This window comes from Hippoglossus stenolepis, chromosome 7 (genome assembly GCF_022539355.2).
Source record: "Hippoglossus stenolepis isolate QCI-W04-F060 chromosome 7, HSTE1.2, whole genome shotgun sequence".
Lineage (NCBI taxonomy): Eukaryota > Metazoa > Chordata > Actinopteri > Pleuronectiformes > Pleuronectidae > Hippoglossus > Hippoglossus stenolepis.
In genome coordinates, this window is record NC_061489.1 from 17,658,580 (window position 1) to 17,676,816 (window position 18,237).

General features: G+C 42.1%; 1 protein-coding gene across 2 annotated transcripts; it reads left to right on the top strand.

Moving 5' to 3' along the window:
- The first annotated feature begins 4,936 nt into the window (after positions 1–4,936).
- On the top strand, positions 4,937–17,688 carry sesn4 (sestrin 4). 2 transcript variants are annotated; one of them, XM_035161414.2, is made up of 9 exons: positions 4,937–5,159; positions 11,865–12,062; positions 12,234–12,416; positions 12,547–12,792; positions 13,711–13,825; positions 14,018–14,142; positions 15,000–15,166; positions 15,283–15,427; positions 15,741–17,688. In XM_035161414.2, exons 1-9 carry the CDS (start codon positions 5,085–5,087, stop codon positions 15,828–15,830), a joined length of 1,344 nt encoding a protein of 447 aa, XP_035017305.1. In that variant the 5' UTR covers positions 4,937–5,084; the 3' UTR covers positions 15,831–17,688. The 2 variants fall into 2 exon arrangements, with proteins under 2 accessions (XP_035017305.1, XP_035017306.1); XM_035161415.2 differs by lacking the exon at positions 4,937–5,159 and adding an exon at positions 5,897–5,917.
- The last annotated feature ends 549 nt before the right edge of the window (positions 17,689–18,237 follow it).

Genomic DNA, 18,237 nt, shown 5'->3' on the forward strand with positions numbered 1-18,237 from the left:
AGCCAAGCTTATATTTCTGACAATCCACTAATAAACAGTGAGTATGTAATATACTTCTCAGTTTTAACTGTTTACTTAAGTTTGTGTGATTGTATTTGTGTGTGACAGATAGTGATGAGGTGTTAACTCACCCGCTCTCTTCTCATGAAGTCCAAACTTACACATCCTGTAAGTCTGTGATTCTCTAATTCTTTAGTCTATTTCTAATTCTATGAAATCTCAGTGCTACAGGCCATCATTTTACTGCAGAGGGCCAAGATCTCAGGCTGGAGGAACCCAAAACTACATAGACTATAAATGTATGTACATGCAATTCATACTGTACAATTTATCACAGTTGTCAAACTATGATAAATTGCACAGTTTGTCTAACACAGTTTGTTACGTTCCAGTGAAGTCTTGAAGATGGGGTAAGTAACATATCAAAAGTAAAACCGGGCAAAAAGAAACAAGGGTAAATGATGCATGCTATAAATGATATTTTATTTACAATTTACCAAAAATATTAAACTGTTCAACTCAAAACAAGCTCCTGAGAAAGCCGAGGCCGACCACAAAACCTAAAACACAAAAACGACACTTTTACTTCAAAGGAACAATCCCCCTCCCTCTCAACAAGGAGAAACCTTGCAAGTGTCCCACTCAAACGAGTAGAAGCCCACACGTGCACGCAGCATACCAGCTGTCAAATGGCCGGAGAAGACAGGAAAGAGCATTTCAGGGCAAACAAACAGCCAGGTTGTTGTAAATAGTGCCGCATCACAGTGAAGCAGGTTATACCAACTCTTGCCACAAGGGTGAGATGATGTATGAATGTATGACCTTGTAGCTTGATTGACATTTGTCCTCCCAGCACATGTGGAGTGTGCAACCAGTTCCACCAGGTCCTGTCGATCACATCTCAAGTAAAATTGTCTTTATTAGCATTTAAAAATTAAATAATGGATTATAACAGAATTGTCATGTAGTGGTCAGCAGCCATAAGGACATTTAAGTGTTAATTAATATGCAGCATATGTTAATCATTTTAACTTCTCCTATGCAGATATTTTGAATGTTATTACCCATGTTTTACTGGAGGAGCATTAATAAACACACACCTGTTTACATCCAAATGATTGAGTGTTAAAAACTGTGAATATAAGATAATATAAAAAACATTTTATTAGTCCCACTATGGGGAATTTTGCCATCTTCCAGAAGTATAAATAGACATCAGTTCAGTATTAATAAGTAAACACGCATTACTTATAATTATAAATGGAATAAAAACTAATCGATATAGTGAAACAGAATATATGCGGTAAAATGAAACACATCTACATGCTGATTTTAAATGTTAAACATGACCTTTAAACATGACCTTTTTTCCTACTACGGCAGCCTGTCTGTGTATCGGCAGAACAGCAGGAGAGAAGATGCATCGTAAAATGTTTTCTTCCTCCTGATATTAGGCCGCGCCATCTGCTTCAGTGATCAGCGTATGAGAGGTGTCATCAATCATCTGTGGTGCAGCGGAGACGTGTCCGCTGTGTTTATTTAAACAAACCAGGATTAGAAATTACATGTGAATCTCTGTTATGTTCAGCTGGTGTGGAGTCACTATTTTTAAGGCCAAGTGTTTAAAATCCTTGCGAAACTGCTGTTATGAAAGACGCACTGTTCAATTTTGGAAAAGTGTGGATGTTGGTCAAAGGCTGTTGTGTGGTTTCTTCACCAGGAGAGTTTAGTTGAACAGGAAATGTTGAATGAAAGGCAGCACGTAGTCCAGTTCAACTGTTTAACATCCGAACTAGAGTTAGGAGTCGTGACAGGAAACAGATTCAGCAGCAACATCATTTACCAAACAGCTGCTTTTTACTGGCAGGATAGAATCAGGATTTCACCAGCGTTGGTGTGAATCCCCGACCTTTCCTCAAGTATAGCTGGCCTGTTACTGAATGAGTCAGATGTCAAATCACTGTTGTAAATCAGGAATAAGCCATAAGATTATTAGACTTCCCTCTTAGGATAGTGGGCGCTGTTGAAGAGTTTCTGTGGAACTGGAGGATTGTGATGTGAAACTAACGGGGACAGAGAGTTCTCTTCAGTTCCCTCCTTCAGCTTTCAAAATGTTCTGCCATCTCCTTTTGAAGAAGCATAATAGTTTCTGTTTGCGTGGTGACACAGATTAGCAACTGTTTGTATCACCTCGGCTTGATAAAGTAGTCAAAGCTGGTATAGGGAATGTAGGCGTTAAAACAACAAGTATGGAGTTGAGTCGCAAAAAAGGGGAGAGATTTTATTAGAGACAAACATACCTTATTGAAATCACGTTAACCCTGTAGTATTAACCCTGGTCCTGTACCTTTTGATCTTTTCTTTAATTTAATCTCTCCATCAGACGTTCGAGTCTGATTCTACAAGTCACGGGTTTTTGTTACTTTTCCTTGATTCAATTCCACAGGAGTTATTTGGTCTGCACTGGTTCTGCCTGCTTCTCCATTATGATTCACATGATGTTTGTGCAAAGTCCATGTTAATCTAATAGGGAAGGACACTAGTCTACTGTCTCTTGTTTGTCTCCCATACTGAAGAAGCTCCTGCAGCTTTTTATTTACATGCAAAACTCATGTTGTCTGATACATTATGTTATCTGTATATATCCCATGTTAGTACAGGTAGGTAATGTGCTGCAGTGGCTGTATGTGTTCTTATGCAGTTTTTAAAGCTGCTGTATTACACATGTGTGTTATCAACCAACATGCTAACAACAAGTGGTTTTACATAATAAAGATGATTCCCTTGTAAAAACAGTAAGTTGTGCCACGATACAATCAGTCATTTCTCTCTTTAATCATAGTCTTTATTAGTCTTATTTAACTCTTTCTGTGTGTTTTGTTAATATTTGTTAATATTTAAATTTTTGCTTTCACAAGGACAACGCTACTTTTTTCCTCTGTGTTTTTCTGAAGAAAGAAATAACGCAGCTCTGAGGTTATTATTGACAAAGTGCCAACACAATCTTTACCTAGGAGTTGGTAAGAAAGCAACCAAAACCCAGAACAGATTCTCGACTGCAACAAACTCAAATGAGCCTCACGACTCCTGCACTCCCACAGAAAGACAACATGATTCGAACCAACGCAATACCAAGATTTCTGATAAAGAACAAACGTCCCATTCATTAAGACAAGAATGGAGTGAATAAGCTCATAGAAAAAGCAACAAAGCCGAGGGTCAATCAAAACAGCCTGAATGCAGTGGTCAGTTGTGGACATCCCATGGCGAGAGGGACTGTTTTCAATGCTTGTTATGTGTTAAGATGAAGATACGAGCACGAAAGGATGCGTCTTTACTTTATCTTCAGGATGTTTGTACGGTGACGGAGATTTAGATTTCACTGTCTCCCTGTTCACTCACTTGTATGACTTGAACGCATTTTATCGTTGGGATCTATCTACGGTTGTACTCCGGTTAACTACCTCTCGCAGCTTTGAGATGTCGGCTATCAATACATCTGGAATCCAGTTGTGTTGCTGCTTCAGCCACAATATAGTCCAGTGTGAGAGTTGCATTTCATACTGGGTTGAGGTCAGAGCTCTGTGCAGACAAGTCAGATTCTTCACCACCAAACTGGGAGATTCAAGATTTTGTCCCACTTGGGAGAAATTGATTTGCTGCCCGGTTTCACGTCCAACAAATAGACACAAAGAAAAACTGACTGTGACAACAACAAACTGAAAACATAGAGCTTGAACAGGGAATGCAAGTTTGCGCCCAAGTACAAAAGTGCCACTGTATAAATGTACAAATGTAGTACAAACGTACTAGTGGGCTGATATGCAAATGTACAAGGAAGTGCTGGGAATGCATGTGAAGTACTATCTGCCATAAAGCATCTGAATAACTGGAGGGATAAAAGAGACATGAAGCTTCTACGTCCTACAGGCTGAAGTCCAGAAACGCCGACCTGAGGCCAGTAACTCTGGAGACGAAGGATCTGACAAGCACACGATTGTTAAAAAGAAATAACTTGTCATGGGCAGTCGACTCTTGTTTTGTGTCTGTGAAGGAGCTTTGTCTTGTATTAGAAAACAAAAATCCTGAACGTGTCATCAGGGTCATGTCAGCTCGAACATGGAGCCTGGGACTGAAAGGTTAAAAGATGTCGACGTGGATTTTAAAAGACAAACAAGCTGCAAGCAAAAAACATGGCAATGTGCACAAAAAATACAAACTGTCTACAAAAGCAGGCCCACATGATGGAAACAGCCTCTAGTCCATCTTGTACTTAAGCAGTGAAAATTTTCAATTTGATCAAATTATTTAGTTTTTGTTATACAGTGCTTGTTTCTTCATGAGTTTTAACTGTTCTCCTTTTTCTTTACTCAATGTTTGTTGTGTAACAAAGGAAATTCATTGTCTGTAGAAAACCTACGTGTTAATAAATCTGTGTTAATAAATCTAGTTTCTGAGGATCTGTTAACCTTCATGACTCCACGTTTACACTGTGTAAACTTATCTGTGCTGTTTGTGTGTCTGTTGTGTGTCTGTACTGTGTCTGTCTGTGCTGTTTGTACTATTTGTCTGTGCTGTTTGTGTTTATGTACTGTGTGTGTCTGTACTGTGTTGTGTGTCTTTGCTGTGTGTCTGTACTGTGTGTGTCTGTGCTGTTTGTATGTCTGTACTGTTTGTGTGTCTGTGCTGTGTTGTGCGTTTGTGCTGTTTGTGTGTCTGTACTATTTGTGTGTCTGTACTGTGTGTCTGTGTGTATCTGTTTGTGTGTGGGTCTGTGTGTGTCTGTGCTGTGTGTGTCTGTGCTGTGTGTGTGTGTCTGTTGTTTGCAGATGTTCATTAGCATTTAGACATGGACCCTTCAGTCCTCCCGGCTCCGCCCCCTGCTCTCTGATTGGTCACACTGTTACCGGAGCTGTCAGCTCTGCTCCGGGAAGCTCAGCTCGGCTCAGTCCGCTCCTCAGCTGCGCACCGACGGACTGACTGCGGCCAGCGGCAGCCTCTCTGCCTTTTGTTAGCCGGGGGCTGGAAGCACCGAGGAGAGACCGACAGAGCCGCATCCATGCAATAGCGCACTTTTTAGTAAAATGATCATCTGTACGAGTAAAATGGAGAGAACCCAGTTCCCCCTGAGAAGCCCGTGCCAGCGAGTCCAGAAACAGGTCGGTAGAAGCTGACGTTGTTCCCCGAGTTCCACAGCGGAGCTAGCGGCTAACCGAGCAGCCTCCATTCATTTGTCCCAGCGACTCGTTTAGACCGAAGAAAGGAGCTGGTCTCGCTATAGCGGCTCTTTTTTACAGCAGTTTCTTTTAGTTTGAATTAAAACCTTTCAGCAGTAAAACGGTCTGTGTGTGACATTAACGTCCAGCTTAACAGTTTGGTCGGTGTCTAAACTTTTTTTTTTATCAGTAACGTTACAGAGTTAACTAGCAAACAAGCAAAGTTCTCCTCTAGCTAGCTCTGCCCGCAGTTTGTCTCCGGCGCTGGGAAAACACAATTACAAACCAATGTATGTGTCGTGATTCGATCCGTTGTTGACAGTTTCCACATTTATTCACCATTCAGGGACATTTTGCACTCTCCGTCCCCAGCTGCAACAAAAGTCCCGTAGAGCTCGTAGCCATTCTCCACTTTCAGCCGCTGACGTTACGCAGCTACATTAACTAGTTGTCTGGATGAGAACATTTGTGTGATTGTTCCTTTTTCTCTCATGTGCACCGTGTGTTTTGTGGTTTTAACGTCCCCCGGCCGCTGCAGTGTCAGTGAAGCGCAGACTCTGCTTTTGTTGTTTCCTCCAACACTGATCTAAGAGATTCATCTGAATGTGGCGAAAAGATGGAGTTTCTTTTACACCGATTTTTTGGAAATGTTGTGGCCCAGTGATGGTGGAGGTCGCTGCAGTGCGAGGAGAAGTCTGTAGGTGAGGATGACATCATCTGAGGATTTGGGACAGAAATGTCATAAGTAACGCGGTGACATTTATTCACTTTATTAGATATAAAACCGCTCCGGGTGACACAGAGGTGGATATACGGGTTTAATCCCCGAGGACAGACGCGGGATTGATCCGCGTTCGCCGCCCGCTGTCCTGTTTAACGTTGCCCACTTTTATTGTGCTGTTATTGCTGAACTGGACTGCCAATCAAAGTTGTTTTTCTCATCTGTCGCTGCTCTTTCACTTTGCAACAGAAGGGGGGCGCTGTGTGGCGAGTGCACTCCAAAAAGACGTGTTTGCTGCAGATTAGAGTCCAGAAAATTGAGCAAAACAGGGAGGAATGCAGGCAGCCAGGGACTCAAAGAGAGGAAAAAACCTGCAGCCTGGTTACAGGTCCTCGTTCGTGTGTCCGTCCCCGCCAGCACCTCTGTCCCCCTGTTTGCTGTTCATCCTCACTGTCATTCATTTGGCACTCGCTGCACTGCTGTTGCACTCGACTCCACACTTCGTCTGTAACTGGTGACAAGCATTCAGTAACATTATCGCATGGATAATGTAACGCATGCATGACACATTCATGATTTCGCAGAGGTAAACAACCCCTCTGAGTTTCCAGCAACTTGCAGCAGTTGCCGAACAGATCCCAGAGCTGTCCGTTTAAAATAAACGGGAGATACGTGTTGTTGCATTTAAACTCCAGCAAATTTCAACAACATGTTTGTGCGTCTTCCCCGGGCTCGACCTGCCCGTCGTGCTGTTTTCTGACAGGTCCGATCACTCATCGGCTTTATGTGGATGCAGTGTTTTTGTTTGTCTTGGTTGTGTTGTATGTGCTGTCCCACCCAGCAGCCCCCCCAGCCCACCACCTTCCTCCTCCTCCTCCTCCTCCTCTCAGACACCTCTTTGGGCTGCAGCTGGTTTGTTTTGTGCTTCTCCCTGAGTTCAGGTTGCAGAGCCAAAATCAGCCCTGGCTGCTTGTGTTTCCTGTGATTTAAAGAGGGGGGCAAGGGGGCGGGGGGGGAGAGTAATGCCGCTTGGACGCTGGTGCATGATAAGGATGGACCCCCTCCAGGCTCAATCGGAATGCAGATTGAATGTCCCTCTCCTGTATCTGCAGCCGCCCCCCTTCTGCAGCCCACCATTACTACCACACACACACACACGCACACACACAGACACCACATGCGCACATGCACGTCTCATCTCGAGCTGACACATTTACCCTTGGAGGACTGGTGGCGTAATTTTTCCATTTCTTTGTGTCACCGTGGTCCTTTGCTCTCCTTCATATCGCTGCTCGTACAGGGCTGCTGCTGTTTGGTTTTGTCACCCTGCTATCAAAGCCGGTCTTTGTCTCCATTTACCTTTCTTCCCCTCACTGACGTCACCTCTGTTTTTCATTTCATCCCTGCCTCTTGCTCCTCTCTGATCAATAAACAAATGACCTCTTCTGTGTTCGGAAGGGAGATGTGTTTTTTTTCATTTTGAATGTCAAATGATCTGCACCTGTGAATTTTTGCTCACAACAGTCCCTCTGTGAGGCGTTGTTTAAATCATCTACAGCCGGCCCATAAGTTAGGATTCATCTTGTGATTTTAATACAGCAGCTCTAATATCAACACAGCCGTCGCGCTTTTCTCACCCTCAGGCTTGTGTTTGACTTGAGAAAAATGGCTCTCTTTCAAAATGGGCTGCTTCTGGGCATACTGTAAGCAGGATTAATAGCTTCATGTGCAGGAAGCCTTTATGTTCCTGTGCTCCAGGAGACTGTTTGCATCTATGTAAAACCAGACTGTGCTTTGTAATACCACACACAGTCACCTAAATGATGACGTGTTTTGTTTTATATATCCACCCACACGTGTTTGTTACCAGCTTTTTCTTTTTCATACGGGTGTTGTTTTTTCATGTGGGTGGACAGTAAGAAGCATATCACCTTATCATAAGTACTGCTGCTTTTCGGGCCTGTTTTCAGACAATAGAGACAAAGAAGTGAGCGTAAGTGTCTGGACCTTTTTGCCAGGATGTCTGTCTAAACCTAAACCCCTGGTGTACATTAATCACGAGTACTGATTAGTTCTAATGAGAATGAATTCATGTGGGATGGATCACTTCTGTGCTAAATCACTGAAGCAAAGATGGCTTCTCTAAATCAGTCTAGCAGCTGTGAAAAAGGGAAACGAGGTGTGTTTTTGATGCGGGCTCAGTTTTCATTTTGCATTGTCATAAACACACCATCTATTGTCTTGAACAGGGGGTGTAGCTGAGCTTTAATTTTGCTTTTGTTTCAAGGTGTCAGCAGACTCAGTTAAAAACTGTATGATGTCTCATTTCCTGCCTCACAGCTCCTCACGCCAGCAGTAGTTCCTCTTTCAGTTTGACTTGTCCTGTTATTTGTTCAGACATGTTTTGAGGGATTGCACTTTTTTCCCTGTGATTGTGTGATGCCAGTATTGTGCAGTCACTTATTTCACTTGTCACAGCTGTAGATTTTAAAGTTGCGGAAGACTGACAGGACCAGTAAGTGGAATCGTATATGTCTGTGGAGATTTGATGCGTCTCTCTGTTTGGCTTTTCATTTTGTATTTGTGATTTTTCTCTTGATGACAACTGCAGTGTGTTTATTAGCTGACTGAGCAGTCCAGTGAAGCTGGTGCGGACAGAGACTATTTCAGAATTTATCGGTCTACCATCAGCAGTATGAACTATGAATTGATCCTCATACAGAAATTATGTTTTCGCATTCTCTCTGGACAAAGAGCTACTGCACAGATAAGCTGGAGGAGTCAGAAGTCTGTGCCTTGCTTGGAGACACTTCAGCAGGGAGCACAGTGTTGTGCCCAAGTTCTGTCACCTGATTGTCCCTGATGTCGCTCTTTGATAAGGTTTTTTTAATGGGATCATATTCGTCTGGCTTTTCAGGAGTGACTGCTGTCCTCGGCTTTTTCCATATTTTTTCCACACACCTCTAATAAGTCTGTGGTGCAGGTCTGAAACCTAAAAGCCAAATATGTCTATTGTTCTGAATTCATATCGTGTGATGTGCTGTGATTCTGAAACTTACAGTTAGTTTCTATTACAGCTGCAACTGATGAAAAAACATAACTAGAAGTGTTCATATTTCATTTACAGTTTCTTTACTCTGATCTGGGGCTCTGGTTGTAGCAGTAGATAAATCGATAAATAGTGTTAACTCCAGAAAAAAGAATGAGAATACTAAATACTGTTACATTCATAAGCCGATTTCTTTACGCTCATTTATATACAGTGTTGTGATCATACTGTAGTTTGTCCTACTTGAGCACATTTTTCCATCGTCAATTCTGATGCATAATTCATATATATCTTGGCCTCAATTTTTTGAACAACCAAATGCAAGGAATCCCTAGCAAAAGATTACCATCTTCTAAATGTGTTAAATATATTGAATTCAGATTTAGTGTCTTAATCTGCGTAGAATCGCTGACACAAACTGAATTCAATTGATATTTTTCGTACAGTGGAAAATCACAACATACATTCAACAAACTGAAGAGTGATTTTGTTCACATGGCTCATTCACATTCAGATGTAAAGTATAATCAGCTAATGTCGCAGTCGTAGCTTATTCTACACAGACAGATTGAAAAATAGGACAAGTGGTATTTTAAGCCCTGAATAAGTCGCACACTCGGAGCATGTTGTCTGTTCGGTGAAGGACTCTGAAACGCTGGATAGTTAAACAGTCCTCCTCTCTTGTTGGAGCAGTAACCTAGATTCTGCAGTGCAACATGCTAATCAGTAGCTCTTGTGTTTGCAGAGAGATACTTGTGCTCTCGTCAATAGCACTTTGATTGGCAGGCACCTGTGTGCTCTACGTTCCCTCCACGCCGTGTCCCGTGTACGTTGACGGACGAGAGCGGGTCGGGGTCTGCGTCCGAGCCCGTCTCATTTCGTGCCAACTCCTGCTGCAGACACACTGCTTTTTTTAACACCCCCTGTTTCTTTAAGAGCCTTTTCTTATTGGCTTTTTATAAACAAAGATTAGGGCAATATAAACATCAGTGTAAGACTCAGGATTTGTTTAATTTGCACTATGTTAACATGTCTTTTAAGATTTGAGCATGGGCCCTTATGTAGGTCAAGAGGTGGAGCCTGTTGTAGGATCAGGAGGAAACCCTCAATCGCTGCAGGCAGAAGTGAAATATCTCATGGAGCTACCAGCCAGATAAACATGGTGCCGAGTGCCAAAGAGCTGCATGAAGGCCCAATAGTCACTGTTTGCTCCGACTATCTGTCACACAAGTTAAAGTGTCTCTGATTTGAGCAGAATGTAATAGTCCTCGACAGCAGTCTGTGCTGTTTGAGGAAATCTTGGTCAACATTCATATGGTTCAAACTGGAGTGAACCATTTGGCTTTGATCGTCACTGTGCCCTCAGGTTTCACATACAGAGGAACTGAGTCCTCTCCCGCGGCCGAGCTCTCCAACACCTTTTCCTAGAGGTGAATGTATGACGGCGAGAGCGGTAATAAAGGGCTGTTACCGACGAGGGCAAGGCCGCTTCCCTCTCCACATGGCTCTGTTTCTCTTGGCCTCGGGCTCGTCCGCCCAGACGCTTCTATGTTTGTGTGTTTGGACTCATTCATTTCTTTGCTGCTGCAGCGTTTTCCCTCTTTTAAGGCCTCCTAAGCCCAACTTTCACATTAGTTCCTTCATCTGTGGTTCCTCCCTGCATGTAAATCCCCTTTCAAAAGACAACCCTGGCTGTTTTGTTTTCCTTGGTCTCAGCATCAGGCTGTTTTTTTTGGTTTCTCATTAATTTCATTTCACCAAAGGGAATTCCTGTCAATGCATGGTACTTCATCTACATTTTATAATAACAATACGGAAGACTTGTATTAAGCATCCGACCCTGCTGTGGCTAGAGTGAGTTAGTCTGTGTGTGCGTGTTGAGCTCCCAGTTGTGCACTGTTGTTTGCTTGTTTTATTCTGAGAAAAAAATAATGTGAGGAATGCATTTACTTGCCAGTGGCGCCGCTATCACAGTATCATGGCTGCTGCTCTTCCAAGACTCTCGGGCCGATTTTAAAGGCTGGAACATAAGTTCAGAGCCTCGTCTGAGTCTGTCCTCACACGGTTTGGACACTGAACTCCAACTGTATCTTGATACCTGCTTTTACTTCCAAGGGACTGTCATCGCCCTGTTAGTTGTATTTAATCCAATCTTATTCAACATAAAACATATTTATATGTCTGTCACAGTAGCTTGAAGGAATACATTTGCTAATCATTGCTCAAGAATCACAAAACCAGTGGAGACATTACTAACTGTCACTGTGGACTATGACTATCTGGCTGCAAGTGTCTAGTTAGTTTTCAATGATTAATCTGCTGATTACTTTTCAAATACTAATAAATTGTTTTGTTTGTGTGACAACTTCAAAATCCAATCCAATTTTTTCCAACTAAAATCCAAAAAAGACAAAGATATTTGATTTACAGTTATATATCAAAGAAAGGCCGCACATTTTCATTCTGGTGCAGCATCTTTTTGGGATATTTCTTTCTTGAAAAATGACAAAAACAAGTTTAAGATTAAAGAGCTGCAACTAACAATTTCTTTTTTATAATCAATTAATAATGTTAAATTATAAATTAAAATCTAAATTTATTTAGTTTGCCTTCATATATAATGAAGAACACCATCAGATCCACATCTGATACGTTATAACCAGCCAATGTTTATCCTTTGGGGTAAAAACAAAACAAAAACCTGATATGATATTCGATTCCTGAGACAGTTTGACTAATTGGTGACTTTTCAGCTTCACTGGCGACAGGCTCAGCGTCACATACATATCTCAGCTTGCACTGCTGTAACAAAGAGCTTAATGTTTTCGCCTGTGCCGTCAGAAACTGAGCTCCCTCCTCTGTGTCCCGGTCTCTGTAGGTGGTGGTGAACGGTGAGAAGGAGCGAGTGTCACTGCTGTTCATGAAGGCTCTGGTCAGCAGGGGGAGCGTAGACGCCGTTTTCCAGCAGATGGCCTCTCACCCTCAGTACTTGGAGAGCTTCCTGCGCACACAGCACTACATCCTGCACATGGACGGCCCTCTGCCGCTGCCATACCGCCATTACATCGCCATCATGGTCAGTGAATTGTCTGCTATTGTTACTGCAAAACCACGATCTCACCAGTTGTCATTCTACTGTATGTTAGTTTCCCTGTCTGTTATGGCAGCATTAATTATTTGTATTATTCGAAAAGAAAGACTAAGATCCTCTAATATTTGAGTTGTCTGTTTTTTTTTTTACCTCCAGGCTGCTGCACGACATCACTGCAACTACCTGGTGTACCTGCACTCAGCTCAGTTTCTGAGGGTGGGCGGGGACCCTCTGTGGCTGCAGGGTTTGGAGGCAGCACCACCTCGCCTTCGCCTCCTTGCCCACATCAACAAGGTGCTGGCCCACCAACCCTGGCTCACCGCCTGCTCACATATTCAGGTACAGCAAAGCAAACCACAGACAAACAACACAAAATAAAATAAACAACTTTAACAAAGACAGTATGAAAATATTATGATTATCCTTGATGCGACCTGTGAGATCCTGAGCTCTGTCTCTGCCCCTCCAGACCCTGCTGAAGTCGGGCGAGCAGTGCTGGTCGCTGGCGGAGCTGGTGCAGGCCGTGGTGATCCTGGCCCACTGCCACGCCCTCTGCAGTTTTGTGTTTGGATGTGACACAGACTCAGACTTTGTCCCTCGCGCCAAATCTCCTAACGGTACCCCGCCGACCTTCTGCCCCTTTGATGCTGCCAACGGCAACACCAACGTGCCTCAGTCCCTCGCCACTCCCTCCGAACACATAACACGACGACGGGTGAGAAACCACACTTGTATTTTATTAAGTAAACATCACAGAGGATTACAGAAAGATATACAGGCTGTTTTGTAAACTAATTTCTTAAATTTTGTATGTCCTGGTATCTTTAATTGTGTTTATACATCATCATACATGTAAGCTGTGGAAATAGACATGAGGGTTAATGTTTAATGTAATTCTATTTTAACACTTTTTTTCTCCTTCCATCATTGAGATAAACTGGCAGGACAATTATAAATAAATTATTAAGGCTAATACTCAAATTATAACTAATTTGGATATTATTAACAATTATTGATAATTCTTTTAGTCTATAACATGTCATGTAGAAGAAAAAACATTTAAAATAAAACATTTAAACGGTACATCTTTAAACGACCAAAAGTTAAAAACCCACAAACATTTTAACACAATGATCAGAAACAGGGGAAATGGAAATCAACACATTGAGGCTGAAACCAGAGGATGTTAGTTTCTTTGTGTATAAGACACGACTTTAACACTTAGAATAGCTGTTGATTAATTTTCTCACCATCGCCTTATCAGTTAATTGACAAATGTTTTCAGCATAATTGTAGATTATTTTCTAAGATAATTTTAGGATTCAGGTTCTTCTCTGCTTAGGAACATTACATTTATGAAGATATATATATAGTAATTACAGTAAAGTTAGAATAAACCAATCTCATACTGTGGTGTGAAATGTGGAGTTGAACCATCATTATTTTCTCTCTGTATGAAATCTGATGTAGCTTAGTCTCATTTAGATTTTTAAGAACTCATTTATATAAATATGAGATGATAACAGGAAATAATAAATATATGAAGAGGTTATTTTGTGCCAGAATCCATAAAGGTTGATCTAACCCTAACCCTAACCCCCATCTGTACTTTGTGTGGTATCTGTGTCGACAGTCTCTGGACTCCAGCTGCGACATGGCTTGTCTAAAAGAGAGGATTCAGAAGTCTCAGGAGGAGCGTGAGAAGAGAGAGGAGCGTCTGCTGCAGACCCAGACGCTCCAACAAACAGGTAACGTGATTGGCTGACGAGCGCAGAAACAAACTAACCCTGCTTTGATGTGCCCACTGACTTTCAGAAGGGTCATCTTGACTGTTTTAAATTTAGATCGCATGGTGTGAAACTTGAGCAATTACCACTCATCGGTCACATTTATTGACACATTCTCTCCGCCTCCTTTGCGTTCGTCGTTTCTTTTTTTAGACATGGAAGAGGAGGAGGAGATAATATGCTTTGCAGACCCGTCGCGTTTCATCACAGATCCTAACTTCTGCTATGTGGAGTTTGCTCGGAGAGAGGAGGACCACTTCCAAGTATTCAGAGTTCAGGTGAGGACGCTGTGCATGAATCATCAGACAGGTGTTGTTGTCAGTAAACTTTATGTGTGTGTTGTGGCACTTGAGGCTGTGGCCACAGGGAATATTCGCCCCAGATTTGAAGATTAGATTAACACAGTTCTAAATCCACGGTGTCGGATTACAACCTGTCACCTGAGCAACCAAACAGATGCTCTACAACATGATACCGGATTTTAGATTTACTGTCAGGTCATGTACAGTAAACTGACATGTGTAATATAAACTGCAGTCCCATGTCTGGTAGAATTTACGATGTTTCTATGTTTGAATGGCCGAGTTCCAAACTGCACCGGTGACGCAGTCGACACAGAGTGGACTGCCGTGGCCAGTGGCCAAATTAAAATGTAAATTAGGTTTCTATAATCGGGCCGCCCCAGGCCCAACGGCTCAATCAATATTGATTTTGACGTTTTAACACACTTGTTTGCCTCCGGATCTCAAATTGGTTCCTGGATGGGAAAATTACAGATAATCATCGGAACCACGAGTTAGTTTTTTTATTCCCCTTGAATATTTACAGTTCTTACTTAGATATTAATGAACACAAGGCTGAGGGTGGTAGCCAGTTGTTAAGATAATATAATATAAACGTTTATTAGCCCATAACAGGAAATTTGCCGTGTTACAGCAGTGACAGTTAAGTGCTATTAAAGTAACTGCATGTTGTAAAAAATATATATCTATATTTCCCACTTAATTTCTTTCTCCTGAACCCCTTTTACTCCCTGGTCTCTGAAAAACGATTCAAATAACAAACAGAAACTATATAAAATAGTTTGGTTGAACACGTCTCAAACCGTAAACATGTTGTTGTATTGACTCTGTAGGACTATTCTTGGGAGGACCACGGCTTCTCCTTAGTCAACAGATTGTATTCGGATATCGGGCACCTCCTGGACGACAGATTCAGGAGCGTGACCACTCTCCCCTCGTTGCACAGCTCCGACCTGAAGAGGGCGATCTGGAATTACATCCATTGTGTGTTAGGAATACGGTGAGACACCTTTTTATTCACCTGCCAACAATTAAAACACAATTTTTACACCTACAAAACTCCTACTTTTCATTGTAAGTTTAGTCAACAACAGTTTTTTCATTTTGTGGCCACAGCTATGACGACTATGACTACGGTGAAGTGAACCAGCTGCTGGCGCGGGATTTGAAGCTGTACATCAAGGCGGTGGCCTGTTTTCCGGACGCCACCAAAACTCCAGTGTGTCCTCTGAGTTGGGCTCTACTCAAAACTTCAGAAAGGGTAAGGAAGAGTTTTTTTACATGGACTGCATGGGGGTGCAGTGGTCACCTCGCAGCAAGAGGGGTCTTTCTGTGGAGTTTACATGTTCTCCCCATGTCTGTGTGGGTTTTCTCCAGGTTCCCCCACAGGCTAAAGACATGCAGATTGGGTTTAGGTTAATCAGAGACTCTAAATTGAGTGTGAGTGGATGTTTTTCTCTATATGTCAGCCCTCAAAAGGACAAGCCATATAGATATTGGCCCGGCTGGCTAAACGCAATGTACCACATTAATTAAACACCACATGTTAACCTTCTGTGTGTTTTCTCCTTCAGATACATGTGAATTTGCTCATCATGGAGGCCCGGCTGCAGGCGGAGCTGCTGTACGCTCTGAGAGCCATCACTCAGTACATGATTGCCTAAGTGCTCGGAGAGGCACAAAGTCGAAACTCTTCACCGGTACCGAGAGACCCAGAGACACGAGGACGAAGACGCAGTGAAGTGGGACGAGAGCGCCACTTGGAAGGACACAGCTCCGTTGTTTTGTAGCTGTGCCTCATGAATATGCTTCTCTTTTCCTCAGAGTTAATGTATTTATACCATAGTGTGCCACAGTCCCCTCATCCCCCCCCTTTCTGCAGACTCCTGTTGTGACGTCCTCTTGTCAAACATCTTGACTCTCAAAGATCATGTGCAATTATTGACTAGCGTTGTTTTAATTTGTACCTGTTATGTGTTCCAGCTCAGTCTGTGAGAAACTGCTTGGGTGTAGCCGCGTGTTACAGTGGCCAATATTGTCCTTTTTTAAGTTGGATCAGTCTCCTTTACTTTCCCAGAACATATCTCTCTGTACAAGTTGAATGAATGTCAGCGGGAGACCAGGGCCTTTGTTTTTGTTGTTTCTTTGGACAATCCTCGTCAGTGTTGGACGACAGTACACGGACTGTGAAGGACGACCATTTTGCTCTCCCCAAGCATTTTGTATTAATGCTGGTCAAGAACACACACACACAACAGTGACACTGCTGGAAGTTATCACATCACTATAGTTTCTTTTAATAAGCACTTTTTAAAACTTTATATATTTATAATGCAAGGTAGCTTGTTAGTAGTGGACATTGAGACACACAGTGTGTGGGTCTGATGCCTTTTCTTTGTCACTGTATGACATGTAACAAACATTTTTAGACTGTTTGTCCTGAAACTTTCAGACGTTTGTGCTCAGCTGCAGATCTGAGTGAAGTTTCTTCTTGATCCAAGATATTTCAGTGAATATTCTTATTGGAAGGATTTTGAACAATGACTGATTTGACACAATTTACGCCTGATGAGAACATTAGTAACTAAACTGAAGCGGTCAGTGAGCAGTTTCTGACAGTTAGGATGAGGCTGAGCCAATTGCAGCATGATTTGGGTTTTTTTGCACTGAAATGCTTCAGAAATGATCAAATACTGACTTTCAGACCAAAGGTCATTAAAAATCAACTTAGTGATGAATTGGCAGATGAAAAGTGCACAGACGCAGATCTGCACTGGTCGTGAGTTGAGGTTAAGTTCAGATCTTTGCTTTGTGCTAAAGCTTTTTTTGTGAGCTGTATCAAAGCTGGAGTGAGAATCCACGGTACAGTTTGCAGAGAGGAACAATGTGCAAACCAGTTGTTAAAACACTTTTTTTTCTTTGTCTTTTATTTTTACAGTTTTTGTAAACGGTAGAGTACTTTTTCTGTTTAGTTTCTGGGTGTGACGGTAGGACCCGCTTGTTGTGCTGCCGCCTGGGTAGACGTAGAGGTGTGTCGGACTGTTTTAGAGTTAGACATTAGGTTTAGATTAGAAAACAGAAGTGCATATCGACTAAAGCAAAGCGCTGTTAATACAGGTGCCTTCAGGATTAAACTGGAGTGCAGCTGAAGTGGAGGGCTGTGACTCCTGGAGTCTGAATGTGGGCTTTGGTTGCATCTGGGCAACGCCGACACCTGACAAGTGTTGTTTCCCACATGAATGAGAACTGTGTTTTCTTACGGTGGTCGGCGCCATTTCTGATAAATATTACGGCTGTGTATGCCTGTTTTGTTTTTTAAATCAGAAATCATCTACGAGCCCCAGCAACACAGCGAGAGCCTTTGACACAGATGGATGTTTAAAAAAAAAAAGTTCAACTTTAGCAGAATAAAAAAAATGGACAATTAACTTTAAAAAAAAAATAGAACAAATGAAAAACAAAAAAAATGTTTTTTGAAAATGTGAAGAAATGTTTTCTATAAAGATGCTTTATGAAAATAACTGCTGCCTCCTGTGGTCTGTTCTACAAGCTGCATGTTTGTATCCATGTAGAAATCACACAATCCTCTTGGTATTGAATCACTTCCCTAGTGTTTAGACTGCCTTTGTATTTTCACTCATTTAAAATCCACTCGTGGTTTCTATGGATATCACACATTCCAAAATGAACTAGAGGCCATTGAAGAAAGGTTAAATCGTAGAGTAATACATCGTCTTTCAGCAGATGTGATGAAGAGTCTGGCTGCTGCGTGTTGGACGAGCTGTCGGCTCAGGCAGGTGAAGAAGGAATTGCAATAATGCAAACAAAGGAGATGACGGCATGAATGAAAATCTGGTTCTTCTGGTTACAAAATGCGCTGGACTGTTGAGTTTCCTCTGATTGGTTTTGTCCTTCAAACACATTGTGGGAAGGGAACATGAAATATTTAAAACGTGGAATTCACGTTAATATTTTGATTATTTAAAGCCACTTACATTTTAACAGAAGACCTCTCCCTGTCTTGATCTGCAGACGAAGTTTGTGTTTGAACAAATTACAGAAAAAACAAGT

Coding starts and splice junctions, on each gene's coding strand:
- sesn4 (XM_035161414.2), top strand. CDS start 5,085: ATGATCATCTGTACGAGTAAAATGGAGAGAACCCAGTTCCCCCTGAGA. Junction 12,793..13,710: donor AACACATAACACGACGACGG/GTGAGAAACCAC, acceptor CTGTGTCGACAG/TCTCTGGACTCCAGCTGCGA. Junction 13,826..14,017: donor CCAGACGCTCCAACAAACAG/GTAACGTGATTG, acceptor TTCTTTTTTTAG/ACATGGAAGAGGAGGAGGAG.